This window comes from Platalea leucorodia (assembly GCF_965183815.1).
Source record: "Platalea leucorodia genome assembly, chromosome: 7".
NCBI classification, from domain to species: Eukaryota; Metazoa; Chordata; class Aves; order Pelecaniformes; family Threskiornithidae; genus Platalea; species Platalea leucorodia.
The window spans coordinates 42,870,991-42,889,252 of NC_138829.1; the positions used below are offsets into that span (position 1 = coordinate 42,870,991).

General features: G+C 41.5%; 1 protein-coding gene across 3 annotated transcripts in view; it reads left to right on the plus strand.

Moving 5' to 3' along the window:
• SPTBN5 (spectrin beta, non-erythrocytic 5) overlaps nt 1–18,262 on the plus strand; it is a 104,902-nt gene that overhangs the window by 14,268 nt on the left and 72,372 nt on the right. For all 3 annotated transcript variants that reach the window (XM_082317938.1, XM_082317939.1, XM_082317940.1), the window contains 16 exons: nt 1,866–2,497; nt 3,500–3,638; nt 5,073–5,305; nt 5,749–5,902; nt 6,811–7,011; nt 8,182–8,388; nt 9,598–9,789; nt 10,527–10,679; nt 11,223–11,353; nt 12,578–12,829; nt 13,495–13,782; nt 14,435–14,681; nt 15,533–15,672; nt 16,696–16,795; nt 17,501–17,671; nt 17,764–17,928. In XM_082317938.1, the coding sequence (XP_082174064.1) occupies nt 1,866–2,497; nt 3,500–3,638; nt 5,073–5,305; nt 5,749–5,902; nt 6,811–7,011; nt 8,182–8,388; nt 9,598–9,789; nt 10,527–10,679; nt 11,223–11,353; nt 12,578–12,829; nt 13,495–13,782; nt 14,435–14,681; nt 15,533–15,672; nt 16,696–16,795; nt 17,501–17,671; nt 17,764–17,928 (3,405 nt within the window). The remainder of the gene's footprint in view (nt 1–1,865; nt 2,498–3,499; nt 3,639–5,072; nt 5,306–5,748; nt 5,903–6,810; nt 7,012–8,181; nt 8,389–9,597; nt 9,790–10,526; nt 10,680–11,222; nt 11,354–12,577; nt 12,830–13,494; nt 13,783–14,434; nt 14,682–15,532; nt 15,673–16,695; nt 16,796–17,500; nt 17,672–17,763; nt 17,929–18,262) is intronic.

The window sequence follows — 18,262 nt, forward strand, 5'->3', positions numbered from 1 at the left end:
CAAGAACAAGATGATCCTGAAACACGTATCTGTAAAAGTGATGTTCTCTGAAGAGAAGCCTTAGATGAGAGCAGGACTTGGAATTTGGTCAAACAAAGATCAGGCATCAGTGAGGATAGTGGGCAGTAGGATTTGACTGGTCTACACGTGAGCCTCTGGATTTTGGCCAGGAGACATTATTTTTCTTCTGATAAACCTGAAATAGTCCTTGAGTCACCAAGCATGTATTAGAGGAACTATAAGGATCAAATAGGCTGTAACTTTTATATTATGGGAAAAACCAGAAAGAGTATTTCTTACTCTGTCCTTTTTCAGTTCTTGTCGTGCTCCTCTGTTTTTTCCATTTTGTATAGGTATATTTATTCTTTCTTTTCTCTCTCTCTTTCCACGTACCTGCTTCTTTTTCTCTCTTTGCCTCCTTCCCTATTTTTAGTCTGTCTCCTGTCTTCCTGCATTTCTGACACACACAAACATTCAGAAGGAGAACAAAACAGATGTTAATCTCCACGTCCTTAGTCTCCTCAAATAGGCAGCTCTGAATTTACTAATAGGATTGGGGAGGGAAGCCTGAATGTGTCAAGGAAGCCTTTGAGTTCAGACTGTGTGTGAACAGGACGGCAGAGAGAATCAGCCTGGGGAGGTAAATCTCCTTTCCCCCTCCCATGTGAGGTGACCATACATTTGCTAGGATCTTTCAGCGAGAACTGGCTACGATGGCTGAAAATACAGAAGGGAGCCCTGATGTCACGGGCTGCTTTTCCTGCACTAAAGGTTGGTGCTGTTTTACTCCTCTTCCAACACTGTGACACTTATTCATTGCCAAGTGCCCTTTCTGGTAAGTAAAAGCAGATTACCACTCGCAGGGACTGGGTCTTTGCTCAGTGCCATCTCCCTTACTAATCTGCCTGTTTGGAGTAGGCAGGCGCAGGGGAACGACAGAGGCAGACAACATTGTTCAGCATTAAACCTGACATCTGCAGGAGGGCTACAAAGTTAGGGTGAGGAAAAAATACAAAGTAAAAAGACAAAGATGGGAAAAAAAAGTAAAATGGAAAGAAAGGGTGATTTTATTCTAACACTTTTTGTTTCATTACGGATTTCATTCTAAATGTTTGCTCCAGTGTTTACCTGAACTTGAAATAAAGGCAGGTCAGACCACAAATGAAACAGATAAATGTCCTGGACTTGGAAAATCAGTATTGAATCAGGATTAATATCCTTACCAAACCCCTGTTTGGCTACAAGACATTCTCTAATAATTTACATAAAGAAAAACAGGTCCAACAGAAGAGATTGAGAAGGGGCTCTTTGACCACAGTCTGCTGTGGGCATGTGAGAGAACCAGGATCTTGTCAGATGGTCTCCTACAGCCTGAGGTGGTGAAGCTAAGAGGGTGTAATTGCATTTTAGATGGGATAGAATTGTTTTGTTCTTAGGAGTAAGAATGATTTAAAAAAAAAAATCTGTTTTTTTCCACTGTGAAACAAAAAACCTGAACCATCAGTTTGGGATTCTTGCTTTCCCGTGAGCCCGCATAGGAACTGCTGACAGTCTCCACATGCATGCTGTTTATTCCAAAATTAACCTTTTCTTAAATAAAAATGAAATGAGACATTAAATAATGTTTACTTATCTGTGCTTTATGGAAGGTTATTCTAGGATTTCACCTGGCCTCAAACGTGACAGCTATTACCACATTGGTATAAAAATGTGATGACTGTGGCAACCTGCTTGTTAAATACTATTTTCCTGACACATACTCAACTATTTGAATCCTAAGCTTGGTTTATGAAGATATTTTCTGTTCACCCACCTTGCTTCATTCTGCTTCTTATGTGGCTTGTAACTTCATATTCCCATCACAGATCGTGTTCTTCCTGAAGGAGATAGATGACTTGAAGCTTCTATATGAGCAGATGGTCTCTGACCTCCTGAAATGGATTAAGCAGAAGGTGATGGAACTGGATGACCGTCATTTCCCCAACTCTCTTCAGGAAATGTGGCTGCTCATGGCCAACTTCAAGACCTTCCGTACTGTGGAGAAACCCCCCAAATATCAAGAGAAAGGCATGATTGAAGCTCATCTCTTCAACATCAGGACGAAACAGAGAGCCAACAACCAACGGCCATACTTGCCCCCAGAGGGGAAGATGCTGCAGGATGTGGAAAAGCACTGGATTATCCTGGAAAAGGCAGAGCACAACCGGGGAAAAGCACTGCAGAAGGAGATGCTGAGGCTAGAAAGACTGGAACAGCTAGCCCAGAGGTTCCTGAAAAAGGCAGCCCTGCGCGAGTCCTACTTGGAAGACATGAGGAAAGTGATTGGGAAGCAGGACTTCTGGCCAGAGAGCGCAGACAGGATGGAGGCTGCCAGTAAGAAGCTGGAAGCCATTGTGGCAGATGTACTGCCCAGGAGGGAACGCTTTGCAGCTTTGGATGAAATGGCCACAGTCATCAGCCAGGAGAACTATCACGGCAAAGATCAAATTGTGAAGAAGTGAGTGATGGTTGTGAAACTGTGTAGTGGTGGAGGTTGAAATTAGCTGAAATTCTGTGGCATGGCGGAAGAAAATGAATTGTAGCTATGAATCATAGCTCTGCTCTTCATGAGTAGAACTAGCAGGAATTTCTTCTACCTGTGAACAGTTTCAGCAGATAAGACAAAGGCTTCATCGTCTTTAAAAAAATTTTTTTCTTTTTTTTTTTTTTTGAATGATCAAATCCTCAGACTGATTTCTGGTGAAAATTAGTTTTAAGATATTTTCTTTGTATATGAAAGTATTTGTTCTGCCAAAAATCCTACCTTCCATCAAAAATGTTTAGAGGGATACATTTTTTTTCCAAATCAACACATTTCTTTTTCAGTGTGTAGTTTGGGGAGACACAGATTAGTTAAGGCACAAAGTCTTCTCAGATAGACTCCAGTTTGGAGGAAATCTTGAGAAATTATGATTTCTCTGATTATCAGTATACCCTGATTTGAGAATGGGTAAGAATGCCATACAAATAACTTCTCTTCTGGTATTTCAATGCTTTTCTAAGTTCAGACAAAATCAGAAACCTGTGGGAAAACTAAACAAAACAGTTATAAAAGAATAAACTAAACTCTTTATGAGATCAGATTATGACTTATGATATGGTGTAGATTAATTTTTTACTTTAAGCAGCCATTTAAAGACCACTTCTTTTTTCCAAGCCTTTCCATTGTACCAGATGAAAGCACTGTGGGATGTCAGGTATGAGGATCCATAAAAAACAATGTCTAAATTAAAAAAGTCAATGAGAGTTGATGTACTAGTCAAAATTCCTCCCCATGATTACACTCATTAGATAACAACATTGCTTTGACCTGTTTTGTGATCATGGCCTGTCCTCTTGCACTAGTGGCAAGAGTTGTCTGTGTTCATTTAGCTCTGCTAAAGCTGCAAGCACTGAGAATCTCCCAGTGCAGCCCAAAGTCTTTGGTCCAAATTGGTCATTTCTCTCCATTCTTTTGTAGGCAAAACAGCATTTCAAAGCAATGGCAGGATCTTCTGGATCAGCTGCGGAAACGACAACACTCCCTGGGTGCAATGCAGGAAATTCTGGGCCTCCTGAGGGACATTGATGCCATTATGGAGGAGCTGAAAGAGCTGCAGGTACTGAGCCCTCTTGACCGGCACACAGCTTGCACTGCTACAAGTGTGTGTCCCTAAAAAAGCCCCCATGTTCCAAGGACTGCCTGGTGTCAACAGAATATAAGTCTATCAGCTATAGAAAAAATACACCATTTTTACTTAGATGCCTAACTGTACGTTTCAGTTCACCATTGCAGGTAACTACATGAGAAAAAACAGGCTTTGCTACAGGGGCTCTCCCTAATCAGAAAGGCTGATATGGTATCACAGGGAGTGCACTACAGGTTCAAGTTATGTAGTAAAATAAAGATGGGAAATAAACTCACCTAAATTTAGATGTGTAAAAGCAAAAGTGGAATAAAACAGCCTCCTGTTCCCATTCCACGTAATTCTTCTGAATTACCTTCTGGAAGTACCTCCAGTAATTATACAGGTGGGGACTAGCTCAGGCATATGTCTGGCTTTCAGGTATCTAAACTTGTGAGAGAGAAAAGTGCCACTGTAAATGCACGGTGATTGCTTTTAGCAAGAATTTCCAAGTGTCACTAGAGTGTCAGAGCCCAAAGTCTTCTCTTTAGCATAGGAAATAACTAGTTTCATATTGATTTTGTAATGGCAGGAAGTATGTATACATCCTTTGGTCTTGCCTTGTCTTATTCAAAGACAGAAAAATCCTTACAACTAGGGGTTGCCTTGTACCTAAGTTGAAAGAGTCAACAGGCTATATGAAGTTGTGAATTTCAAATTAAAGATAAGAGCTATCTGTGAGTTATGAATCTTTCTCCTAGTGTTAGTAAGCAAAGAACACCTAATGGGAATAATGTTGGAACCATGATAGCCTGAGGATATGGGAGAAGATTGGTAAGGAAAGATAACATCCTACAATAAGATTGATAATTGTGTCCATTGATACAATTAGAATGAGGACAGACTTTTAAGCACTTGGTACCTTTATCAGCCACCAGTTAAATATGATGAAGTACTTATTTTCATTATTTAGATAGCAAAGGCAAGTAAGTTCCTCAAACAAAAAACCATTGGAGCCAAAACATACCATAAAATGGGATATTGTAGAATTTTCCAAATACAGACTGTGAATCAAACTGCCTACAAGATGGGTGTATAGCAAAGGGCTATTCCTTGCGCCCACAAATTCTGAGACCTTGTATGCTTAATCAATAGAAATAACTTAGATGTGAAAACAGATGCTTATTTGAAGAGACCATTACTTGCACTGCAGTAGATAGAAACTCTGGATTGTTGCCATTAGCTTGTGAAATTGAAAGAAAAGTATGTTTCCTCTAATCGGGCAGCTTTTCAGCTTTACCTGGCTGACATAATTCTTTTACATTTAGAAGCTATAAAAGTCAACAGGAACCTTTCAACTGATTTCTTTGTACTCAGCCTCTGGATGCACTCTCTGCCAATGCCTTTTGTCTCCTATTTTGTTTGCAGGTGCTAGTGAATTCCCAGGACTGTGGGAAGCAGCTCCTGGAAGTAGTAGATTTGCTGCAGAAGCACAACTTGGTTGACTCGCAGATCTCTTCCTATGATGATAGATTGACACACATCACGCAGAGGACAGCAGAAATCAGCAAGGAGAGCACAGTTAAACCAGAAGTGCTTTATGCGAAAGTTCAGATGCTTCGTCAGCTGTATCAGAACCTTATAGCTGTGAGCAAGTCACGGTAGGGCTGTGCTTATGGCTCTGTCCTTCCTGATTAGGATGGCCAATCACTCCCTTAATCAGAAGACACAGCTTCCCAGCATTTGACATTTTTCATTTTTCCATTTAAAAAGACATAACACAAGCAACTCGCGTGTCTTGATTGCAGTTGACTGAAAGAGATCACTTGCTTTCATAGATGAAGAGTAGCTTCATTCTCAGCATTTATTATGACTTGCTTCATGTGAAGTCTGAATACCATGTGATTATCTCCTCATCTCCTAGAGGAAGAGGGAAATGTAATTTTGTTTCCTTTGTCTTCTTCCGTGAATGAATTAATCTATGACAAAGAGGAGTTAAAGGCATTAAATTTTGGATTTTCTAAATTCTTCTTTGATTATGCTACCATTGTCTCCATGGGATCCTAATTCTGAGTGAGATATACTGTTTGTTTCTTTGTTTCAGAAAATCTCAGCTAGAAGATGCTTTGAAGCTTTTTGAATTCTTCCGTGACTGCAAAGAGGAAGAATCGTGGATCTCCGAGAAATGGAAGCTAGCAAGAACTACAACATTAGGGAAAGATGTCAGCCAGATTACAGCCTCTATTCAGAAGCACAAGGTACCTTACTTTGCTAGTGGTACCTTGTCTTTGTATTATAGCAAGATTTTAGATCACCTATGTCCTTCAGTTCAGTCAGTATAGCACCTATAAGAAAGCTGTCAAACCACTCATTATCTCAAGTGTCATGACCAGTGTCTGGAATTTAAAAAAAAAAAAAACATAGGGTAGGGATTTTTCCCCAAGAGGGGAAGGAAAGGATAGAGAAGGAATATGCTTCATACTGGACTAGCAGTGTGGCTTCTAGTGAAGACAATGGGCTCTGTAATAGCTCACTTTGGATGGGAGGGGAAAAAAGGTTGCTAGTTTTTGTTTTTCCCACCCACCTTTCCTGGCCAAGAGCGATGTGGGGAAAGAAAGAGGTGGTGAAAAGAAGACAGATATTGTAGGCAGGATGGATAACATTGTGTGAGCTTACAAATCTGTTACCACTTCCCCTAAGAGCTTGCTGTGGACTAATATCAAAAGTTTAGCTATATGAGCTACTACTTTCTTATGGCAAAGAGTCGCTGTGAACAACTGAAGAGACCTGTGGACTTGAGAACTTGCATGACAAAGCTGAAACAGGAGCCTCTTCTGTAATTTTAATATGCATTTGTGTGCATCTGTTTGTGTATTTGTTGCTTCTGGAAAGCATAAGACAGCTGAATTGGTGGACGACAAACAAGTATCTCCTTCAGAGAAGACTGCGTAACAAGCTTCACATCAAAGACAGAAAGTAGGACAGTAACTTGTGTGTGGGGAGCCAAGGGGCAATCATCTCCGGGCTCAGGGAAAAGTCATAAGCACGGATAAGACACAGGGCTCTTGGAAACATATCTATTACAGTAGCAGAGAATAGGACCCCCTCTTCTCTCTTAGCTGCTGGGGAGTGAGTTGTGCTGACATGTCTCCCGTCCTTCTGCTAGGCTCTCGAAGTGGAGTGCAATTCCCACAGGGCTGTATGTGCAGATGTGATGAGGAGGGGCTCGGAGCTGAGTCAGAAGAACCCCGCACGGCAGGAGGACATTCTGAGGCAGACACACAACCTCCAGAAGTTGTGGCAACAGCTCCAAGATGAGGTGGCTGATCGCAAAAGCCGCCTGCAGGCAGCAGCTCTCATCAAACAGGTAAGCAGGGCTCTGCTGTGGTGTGTGGTATGGGGGACACAGATGTGGTTCAGTTCTGCTCCATGCCCCCGCATGCAGGGCAACAGTGGCAGGAAGCCTTCAGGTGTCAGTCTTCAAAAAGATCTCCAGCAGCAAAGTCTTAATCCTCCTGCAAGCCAGCCAGACAGGAGATTTGAGCAGCTGGGAGTTGTTCTAAGTTAAAAATGCTAGTGGAAATAGCTCACGTAATAATGATGCAGAGTCTTTTTTGAGGGTGGGATCTGGGTAGCTGTGTGACGTTTTTATAACATGAAAAAAACAAAATAAAACCTAACAACAAAATAAATATGCCATAATAAGACTTGGATCGACCATGAACTTCCCAAAGCCTGGGAAACGTTTGACCCTGCCATTCTGATCTACACTTTTACACCTACAAACATTCACATATCTGCAAATAAATAGCTCTTATAAAAGCAGCATTCACAAATCACATAACATTATCTCAGGTATTCTTATTCTCCCTTTCCCAAGTTTTTTGCTCAGTCCGTTGTTCCCATGAGATGCTTGAACAAAACTTAACAGCTTTGTTCTTCATAAAGTCTAAATTCTCTCTTTTGTCTAGTAAGTTTAACATCATTATAGTGTTTTAGTTCTTTCTTTTTCCTTCATTACTATGGGTTTTCTTTTTTTCTGTTGTACCTTTGTTCTATATCTCAAAATCTTATTTTGCTTTTTACAACCGTAACCAGGAAGACTGCAAATTCTGGAAAAAACAAGAAAGCTTTTGTTGTAGACTGAGTTCATTGTTCGTTGTTGGAATATACCTTTGGTAAATACCTGTTGGAATTATGTGGTGCCTACCAATGTCATACATTGTGCGTTCCTTTTACTGCTGCTATTAAGCACCATAAAGTTTTAGTTATTTAGGAGTTTTTAAAGAGGTATATAGGCAATCCTTGAATCTATTTACTCACTGTGATTCTGTGAATTATCTGTGCTTGATGTGATCATGAAATAGATCACGGATTTAGAGCTACGTTATTCATAGCTTTCACAACACCTGGAAGTAACCTTATAGCTACAGACCTAATGGCATTTCTGCCTAATCCATTATTTTCAAAAGAAGAAGGAGCTGGATACGATACTTTCAGGATGAAACCAAGAGTTTTCTTCCCTGTGTTCCTTCAGTACTTTGCTGACATCGATGAAGCAAATTCATGGTTGCGAGAAAGGCAGCCCCTCCTGGCCAGCAAGGACTATGGAAAAGATGAATCGAGCGCCGAAGCACTGTTGCATCGTCACTTGCGCCTGGAGAAGGAGATTGCAGCCTACTCCTCTGAGATGAGACGCTTGAAAGAGCAGGCTGACATTGCAGCAGAGCAAGCTCCAGCTGCAGTAAGTAGATGAGGGGTTGTGTAATATTTTGTTGAAGAAGGTTAATTAAATGTTTTTTAATTATGTAAAATATTTTGATTTTGCCAGAATAGAGTATTCCAAATTACCTAAACAAGACCATTTTTTTAATTCAGAAGAAATTTTTAATTAGAATTGAGGCAAATTTTTAGATGACAAAGATGTTCATTGGCCACTTGTAGCCCACCTAGTTAGTGTTCCGTGAAATGCTAGAAATACACTTGTCTGTATTAGTTCCCTCTACCAGTCCTCACAAATACCTTCTTGCTCTTTATTCTCATAATATTATTCATTTCAATCAGCTTTAAAAAGCAGACATTTAATCTAAACATCTTTAAAAATTCTTTCTGCATCCTAATGTAGTGATGAACCATCCCACAGTGCCAAGAGCAATTCATATCATCCCAGGATAGATGTTTAAGGCACATGGGATGAAGTCAACCTTTGCAGATTCCCCTCTTTTTCACTGACTAGAAAGGGAACTTTTGACTTGAAATCAGCTCATTTGACAACAGAGGTCAGGGGAGATGAGTGACACATTTCATAGCTTGCTTCTTTCAGACTTCTATGATCACTCAGTGTCTAGCCAAACCAGTTTGAGAGCTACGAGCACTTTGGGTCTTTCCTTTACCTCATCATTCCAATATTAGTTTTTATTAGAACAAAAATTGTGTTGCTTTGTTATTAAACATGCAAAAGCAGGTGACAAGATGGTACTGATGTGCAAATAAAAGCATTTATTCACTAGGGCACTCACAGGCTTTGAAACTGGAAATGTTCAGGTACTAAAACATCACCACAAATAGAACTGTGAGCATAGTCAATTCCTTGGTTTGTTGGCAATTTTAAAAGTTAAAAAAAAAACAAAAACAAAAACAAACCAAACAAAAACAAAACCAAAAATAAACAACCTTGATGTGGGCACAAAATGAGAATTTTTACTGAGTCAATATATTTTAAAATGAGCCAAAAGAAACTTCTTTAAATGAAACTAAAATGTTTTTCAGTTATTTGGCTCATTCTTTCAGAATAAACCAAAGGAGACAGATTCAAACAAATACTGGAAATGTTTTGTTTAAAGGGTCAGAATGCTGTGATTTGAACTAGCAAGTCCAAATTTTCCTTCCATGAGAAATTTTTATCCAAATCAGAAATATTCACCCATTGATTCCATTAAATTTGGCTTAACAGATGGTGAAGACGGAAGCCCCAAGTGACTTAAATCAAAAGACAACTAAGCTACCATTCAGTCGAACCTGGGCAACATCTGAAACTGCATTCCCTGGAACCTCCAGTCCCGATGTTCATTTTCTTCCAGAGAACATCTGGAAGACCCAAGATGAAATAGACTCACTTTACAAAAATCTACAGAGCATGGCTGAGGTATAGTATCCCCTCAGAGCATGGCTGAGGTATAGTATTTGCAGTTCACAACAATAGTCAAGTCTAAAGCAACGCATAGTGAGGTTAAGTGCTGTGCTGGCTTCTGCTTTTCAGTTTAATAATGTGCCTCAATCCTATGAAGTCCTGTGGGACTTCAAGGCTTGAGATTATCATTGAAGTTTTGTATCAAAACACATTTTATATTGGCAAACTTCCCATATACCTTCTAGTCTTTTTACTTTATGAAGAGTGGATTCTTTTGTGCAATCTTTTTTTTTTTTTTTTTCCCCTAATGTTTGCTTGCTGCAGCTCCTAAATCTTTGGGCTGTCTTACCTGATACCAGAAAAAATAAACAACCATAATCTGCTTTCTCCATTTATTACTTTTCACTCCCACCTGCCACAATCCTGCCCTAAAGACCAACAAAAACATGTTATATGGGACTTTTACATATTTCTGTGATTACTGAGGTAAATCTTCAGTCAGAAGCAGCACAGCGGCCTTTGTGCCCGTCAGGGGCTGAACACTCTCCAACTGCTTCTCTTATGCTTTTAAACCACTGTTGCTCTGGGAAGAAGTATTGTGGTCTTAAGGTAACATGTTCTGTTCTCTTTCAGCAGTGTCTGGCAAAACTACTAAGCTACCACCTGTGTATTGTAGGATTCAAGGATCTTTTTTTTTCTTCAAATGGCAAGGAGTTATTACAGTAATACTTAAGTCTTCATCTGTTTTACAGGACAGAAAAAAGGCTCTGGAGGAGATGATTGGGTATTACCGCTTCTGTAGCTCTTGCGAAGAATTTCAGTCATGGATGAAAGATAAAGAGAACATTTTCCGGACTCTTCAGCCTCAAGCAGACAATGTGGAGGTCATGCAGCAGAAATATCAGGTAATGCTTTTCCCTGCTCACAGATGACACCTTTTAAATCAGATTGACCTTGGGAGAACAGATATAGCTGAGAAATGAAATTTTGAGAGTCTTTTCATTCATTTCAACTTATGGAGTCGTGCATAGATCAGGTAGTTCTTTCATACAAACTATGCCAAGCTTATTGAAGCTGATGTGGTTATGTCCCTTTAACTTCCCCTGTGGATGTGGTATCCTGTACAAATATCATGGTACAAAAGGACTCTTTCTGTCATTTGTCTTATGTCACTCAAAGAAAAATGCCAGATGATGAAAAAATCCTGCAGTGCACTTTCATCCCAGTGGAGTGAGACATACGTGCATAGGCGTACTGTGCACACCAGAGTTGGTCAGGAGGGCTATAGGGGAACTACATGGGCACGTGTGTATGGTATCAGCAGACAGGTAAATGGAGAAGCCAACTGTGAAAGTGGGAGATGAGTGGATATGATGGATTATTGAGAATCGTGTCCATAGAAATGGAAAAACCTGAAGTTCTGCATTCTTGTATCTTTCCTATTTTAGACCTTTTTAATGGAACTGGCTGCAGGCAAAGGCCAGCTGGGAGATATTGAAAACTTAGCTGTTAAATATGGAAAGATCAGTCCCAACAAATATTCTGAGATCCAGATTTGGCTGAAAGAGATCAACAGCAGGTAAAGGTGCTACAGAGGATTGTCTCATGGGGGCAATTGGAGAGCGGACTTTTCCCGCCCGATCTAGACTACACCGAGAGAATACCCATCTGATAGATTTCTAACCCCCCGAATTGGCCTGAGGGGAGATTTTCTTGTGTGGCTGAGGTTTGCTGTGTCCGGGTGTGGCTGTTGCCACCGAACAGGGACTGGGGCAAAGGGGCAGGGGCTGCTCCCTGAGGCCTGGGCTGGGCCTCGCAGCCGGCGCCTGTCCCACTGCCCTGCCAGGGAGTAGGGCAGGCGGGGGGCAGCCCGTAGTCCCCGCAGCGGGAGTAGCCTGTGGTGAGGGGGCAGTGCTGGGGCCTGGCCGGGGAGCCTATTTTTGGTGTGAGGCCTGGGCCTGGGCCAGTCTGTCAGGGCGCAGTGAGGGCCGGCGGCTCCCTTTGGGATGGGGAGCCGGGATGGAGAGAGGGGCCAGTCCCACAGGGAGGTGAGCAGGGCAGGCCTGGGATGGTAGCCAGGGCCAGAGGTGAGTCCCAATCCTCAGAGCTGCCTGGCAGCCTGTCCCCACTGTCACCAGTGGGAAGGGGGCAGCCCTCAGCTGCACTGGCTCTAGGCTGGCCCTGAGCCTGGTGTGATGTCTCCGGGACTGGGGGGTGCTTCTAGGCCCCTGACACTGAGATATTTAAACTGCAGCAATTCGTGTGTATATGTTAAAAACACAACGTGAATCCACACACAGGTGACAGCGATGGCTTCAGAGCAGTTCTGTCTGTATTGCGCTGCAGCAGCTGACTTGGTTACCCATCAGGGTGAGGGTGCCCTTCACGAATATTGAAAAGAGCATCAAACCCTGTTTGACTTCACCAAGTATGTTTAGTACCTGTCGTGTGCATACTCCTGGCACCATGCCACCCAGCTGGAACTGAGAGGCACAGCCGGGTCCTGATTTTGACCACTGTTGTTTATTGGCATCGTGTCCAGTATGTTCTGGTCACCTGTGCGGGGTCCCCTTGCTAGACATGGCACCGAAACGAACTTTGAGGCCATGGAGGAGTGCTAGTGTTCACCCCCTTAGCCCACTTAAGTCCCGATGAAAGCTTTATACAAGACTTTTTCTGAATAGAAAAAGGATATAGCTCATGTATATCGAAGGCTATAAATTGAATCTGCTCTATAGGTGAAGGCAAGTTTTGGGGTAGTGGCTGAGGCTACATGCAAGTAATTGAGTTATCTCTCTCCAAGGTGGGAACGCATGGAAGCTCTGAAGGAGGAGAAGGGCTCTGAGCTTATCGGAGTGGCTGATGTGAGGACGTTTCTTCAGGACTGTCAGAGCATAGGAGTACTACTGCAAGGCAAGATGGTCCAACTCGGGGATCTGGAACCAGGGAACTCACCTGCTGGGCTGGAGTCAGACAAGCGCAAACTGTCTACAGTTGAGAGAGAGGTCCTGGTGATAGAGAGGAAAATTGAATACTTGAGGAGTGTTGCAAAATCGTAAGGAACCTGCCCTTTGTTTCCATATTCTTTGATAGTTCTCTAAGATCATGTTGTAAATTATGGCTATAAAGAAAATGAGCAGCTTATGAAGTTTCTCTTGAAGTTTCTATTTCTAGCAATCTGAAGAACTTACTTGCCTGCTGGACTGAGATCATCTCTCTTGAGTATGGCTGGGTGCTTGGTGAAGTGATTGCTTCCAGACTTCACTGTAGTAGGAGGATAAATACCACAAATCTAACAAACTGTCTCTAATAGGAGTTACTTCCATATTTTGAACTAGGCATCCTTTAGGTCCTGAAAGGGGGTAATCCGAGGAAGCAAGGATGAAGGAAGGAAGATAACAGAGGATTGTGCAGAGGAGTTTGAATCTGAAATATAAATTGAAAGTTTTTTATTTCTTTAAGTTTTCTGTACATTCACAATGGGAATGAATCACTGAATCACAACAGTGTTACCAGAGCCTTTCACAGGGATGCACTTTTCTGCAGTACACCGTATTCACACCAATATTTCTTGCTCATGTGGAGCATCTGTTGCCTTATCTGGCTTTCTTTTTAATGGAAGTGTAAATATCCAAATCCATTCCTTTTAAAGAGTATTGGTTCAAGCTCTAAAGGCCTGAAGTGTTCATCCAATTGAATGTATTTTATTTCCTCTTGTAGAATTAAGGACACCAACCCTGCAGAGAGCAGGGCCATCACTGAGCAGGTGGAGAACATGGAGAGGCTTCTGGCAAAGCTCAAGCTGGAGACCCAAAAGAAGCGGGACATTCTGCAGCGGGCCCAAAATCAACAGTCCTTCCTGCAAGACAGCCGCAGGCTCCTGCTGTGGGCAGAAGGCATTCGGGAGAAACTGAGCAGTGAAGAAATGGGTGTGGACATGGCTTCTGCAGAGCAATTGCTGAAGGAACATCAGGACCTGCTGATAGAAATTAGGTCTCAGAAAGAAAGGTAGAGAGATTCTGTCAGGGTGGGCAGAGTGGGGTGATATGACAACAGTACTGTGAAGATGAAACATGTCTACCGTGTACATAAATTGTGTATGAAAGTGATGCTGAGATTTATTCAAATGCTTTTGAAACTTAGTGTCAAAAGGAGACTGTGGAACACAAAATCCAGTTAGCTTTTGCATACTTATCCTGATGGCTGATGGAGGGGGAAGGAGGAGCTGTATGTGTGGATCAGTATTCCACAAGCTCTCCTGACACTCGGATAGTGCCATCTGCACTGTATTTCAGATCCCCCAGTCCTTCACTTCTCAGGCCTTATGCTTCCCGTTGCGATCATCTTCAGTTCTCCTTCTGCACTGTTATGAAGTTCCAGATACTGAGATGGCCCTCCTCTCCCTTTTAATGGGAAAGCCTGCTTATATGGGCTTTCAGTCCAAATGGGGAAATCTCACCTATTGCCTCCAGCATGTATCCCTGAGCAAACAACCAGCTGCATTTTGTAGTGCATACCCATGGCTAGCAGGAAAAGAGTGAAAGGGAGGGAGGGAAGCTTAATGTCTAGGCACTGCCAAGAGAGCAAAGAGCTCTAATGGAAGAGAATTCGTATTACCTCATGCAATGAGGTCTCATTTTTTCTTTTTGACTCTGGGAAGATTTGTGCAGCTGGAAGAGCTAGGGCGCAAAGTAATCCACGAACAACCCAGTAATGGCAGGACCATAGATGTCCAGCAGTCCATGGAGAAGCTTGCCAAGGAGAACAAAGAGCTGGAGAAAATGTGGGAACAGCGACGGAAAAAGCTGCAGGATGGCCTGGAATTGCAGAAGTTCAACAGGGAGGGAGACCGTATCAATGCAGCCCTCTCTGGCCATGAGGCCTTTCTCCGGGGGGATGACCTTGGGGTATGTACAGCAGCTGATTTTGTTTTCTCCTACTTCGTCTCCCCGTCCAGGGAGTAGCAACAATTTTCCAAATTAGATCAGTTTCCTCATTCTTATGGTCATGGCATTTTAGTACTTGGAAACTAGACTTTCAGGTTCCTATTCATGTTCTTATGTTCTTACTCATCTTAATGACAATGAAGCTCATTGTCTCTCAAAAAAATTTTAAAAAAAGCTAGAGTTGTGATTTGTTTCTGTGCTTGTACATGTCAGATGGTTTATATACAATTGACTCATTAGTTTGGTGGCTAACCATTAAAAAAAATGTTTCGGCTTGAACATAATTAATATTTTTTTTGGTGAAGTGAAAACCTGACTTTAAAAAAATAAAGCTTTTTCTTTTCATTGTGTATTTTAAGAACATTAAAGCAAATGAAGGGAAAAAACAAATGCAGGCAATATTCACAAGATCAGTGAAGGAGGAGGTTGTGGTATCTCACTATCTTTTATGTTTTCAGCTGAAACTGAAACTTTGATACTTTTGGGTCAACTAAGTGGAATAAAGTTTTACTTAGTTACAGCCTTTCGTACGGCACATACCTAGATGTGCCAGAGTGCTGGCATAAATTCAGAATGCAGATTTTCTTAAAAGGTGAAAATGGAACCATAAAACAGAAGAATCAATATGATACAAACCTAAACATCTGCTGCGTGTTTGTAGCCCTGAACATCCTTAGGCACATGCAAAGTGTACACCATATCTCCTGCCTGAAAGAGAAGGGGGAACATAAGGTCTAAAATTTATTTTCATTGCTACAGAAACCACATATGACCAAGAAAAAACTTGATCCAATTATCTTTCTTAAATGCAGGACCATGTAGATGCTGTTCGAAGCCTGCTAAAGCAACATCAGGAATTTGAACAACTGCTGATGGCACTGAAGAGACGAGTTGAAGCGCTTAATGAAAATGGTGTGAACCTAGTAGAGAGCAGGCACTTTGCATCTCACGTGTGAGTCCAAACTCCTTCCTTTTCCATTTAGCTTTAATAAGCAATCCATTGTTATTAGGGTGAGATGAAAAACTTTCTCTGTACCAGGATTTAGTTGATCTCCAAGCTGTGATCTGCTGGATGAGGCAGGGTAAAAGGGTTGTTTGGTTGTTTTTTTGTTTGTGTGTTTGTTTTTTTCCCCAAAAAATACAGATTTCCCATGCTTTCAGGACAAATAGGCAAAATGCTTTAGGTTAAAAGCGACATTTGACAGAGCACTAGAATAATTTGTCTTGTATCATAAATTGCATGTAGTGTTAAAACTTCTTTAACGTAAACTCATTAAATGCCTACATAAAACAAATTTTCCTTCATTTATCGGTATCGCATGTTAGAATTAATGTTTGCTGTCAAAAAGTTACAGAAGACTTAACGACTTAACAAGGAAATACCAGGAGCAGCTCCTTCATGTTATTGTCGAAGCTGAATGGTCATCTATAATTCCTTTACTGTGCTAGAGCCACTATGATCTAGCAAGGGGACCTCTGTATAAAAAGAATTAGAAATATAGGGTCAGAATGGACCTCTTGGGTCAAAAAGACCATGTTCTTGTGATCACAAGTGATAATGTCTTGAAAATTCCCTCCACAAATTTATAAAACTGCTCTTAAAATCTGATTTTTTGCCAGCACTACTACCATTAGAAGGCCATTCCAGAGCCTCATTGCACTTGCATCACAGAGAAAATTATTAGTTAAGGTGCAGTATTTGGGAAAGAGAAAGGTCTGGGTGTTTTAGTCAAACATACATGACTGCAATTCACTAATGTAACACAGCCATACAAAAGGAAAATCCAGAGCAGCTGTCAAGCAACAGCTGCTTTCCAGATGAGCCCAGCATGGTCATGGGACAGGGCCATATATCCCTTCATCCTGTCAACAGAGGTGTTGAACTAGATTCCTTTTATATCATAGTCATGAATACAGTACAACCAAGGGGAACCAATGACTAGTACTGCATTGGACTTCCTGTTTTTCTTGGTAGTATTGAAGAGAGAATGGTCACTCTCCAGCGAAGGTGGGAGCAGCTGATACAAAGCAATGACAAGAGAAAACAGAGGTTGTTGGATTCCCTACAGCTGCAGGTAAGAGGACTGATACTACAGATTTGGTCAGGCATGTGTGAAGTAATTTTACTCTTTGTCTTAATATAGGACAAATCTCAAACTGCTGAGCATCCCTACTGTAGCTCACTTCCTCCTTGGCTATGAGACAGAGAATTTCACTTTCCAGGGAATAGGTGATGCATTGGTGATAAATCTTACAAAGCCATAACCATAGCAAAATACCAAAACAAAAATGGAGATATTGAGTGAAAAATATTAGCAGAATATTTTGTCTACTGGTTAAGTTTATTCTGTTCATTATTTATTATTATTCTGGGCCCTAATAATTTGGCACAGTTACTTACAGTAACTGTACTTTTGGCACCAAATTTAGCTTCCAGTGCTGAGATACAAAGTTATACTGGAGGACTGGACCACTTACGGTTAAAACAGTCTATCAAAAATGCAAAACTTCAATGACAATTAAAGGCAACAGATTAGTAAATACAGTAAAAAAGGGACTAAGAGATATTACTCTGAGGGCTTAAAAACTCATCAATGATTCAAGATCATACCTCTTCAATTAAGAGTATTGATTATGTAGAACAACTTTTATATGAAAATATGTCACATTTCCTACCTGTTAGAAGAAAAATTCAGGGCTTGATCCTAACAGCAAGGGTGCACTGCAGACCCACACAAAATCAGAAGTTAAATCAATTTAATCCTGTTTGTTGCTGTAAGGAGTTTAATCGTGATGCTGCTGAGCTTTTGATATGGATGGAAGAGAAGTGCAAGATTGCATCAGATGAATCCTATCGTGATCCAACAAATGTTCTACGCAAACTGAAGTGGCATGAGGCTGCTGAGAAGGAAATGATGGCTAACGAGGAGCACTTTGCAACATTGATAAAGGTGAAGGCAGTTTTGGAGCTAAGTCTTCCATCTTGTCCCAAACTTCATAGATGCTGATATGCTCAAAAAAATGATGTGCTGTGTTTCTCCAGAAAGGAAATCAACTGATTCAAGACAAACATTATGCTGCAGTTTCTATCCAGGAGAAGATGTCAGAGCTTCAAAAGAAGTGGAAGGAGTTGTATGGCAAGATGATAGAGCGAGGTGACAAGCTGAGACAAGCTGGGCAGCAAGAACAGCTCATGGAACTGCTCCAGGTCAGGAGGTGATGGGAAACAGAGGGGAGGAATGGCCTAGGAGCCTGGTTCCTCTGTTGTGTGATCCTCACAAAAAAGAACAGAATAGCATCCAGATAAAAGTGTATTTTAAGGTGTCCATTTTGTCTACAGTCTCAGGAGAGAAAACCCACTATAACACTGATGAAGCTCACTCCAAAGCTATGAGCAGGATAACAGTGCCAGCACAGCACCAAGACACAAAGCTGTTGAACTCAGGCTCAGCACTGCATCTGTGTGGCTGTCCTGTACTGGGAAAACAATCAAAACTCCTGTATGGGTCAATGCTGTGCAAACATAACTGCTTGCTTGGAGT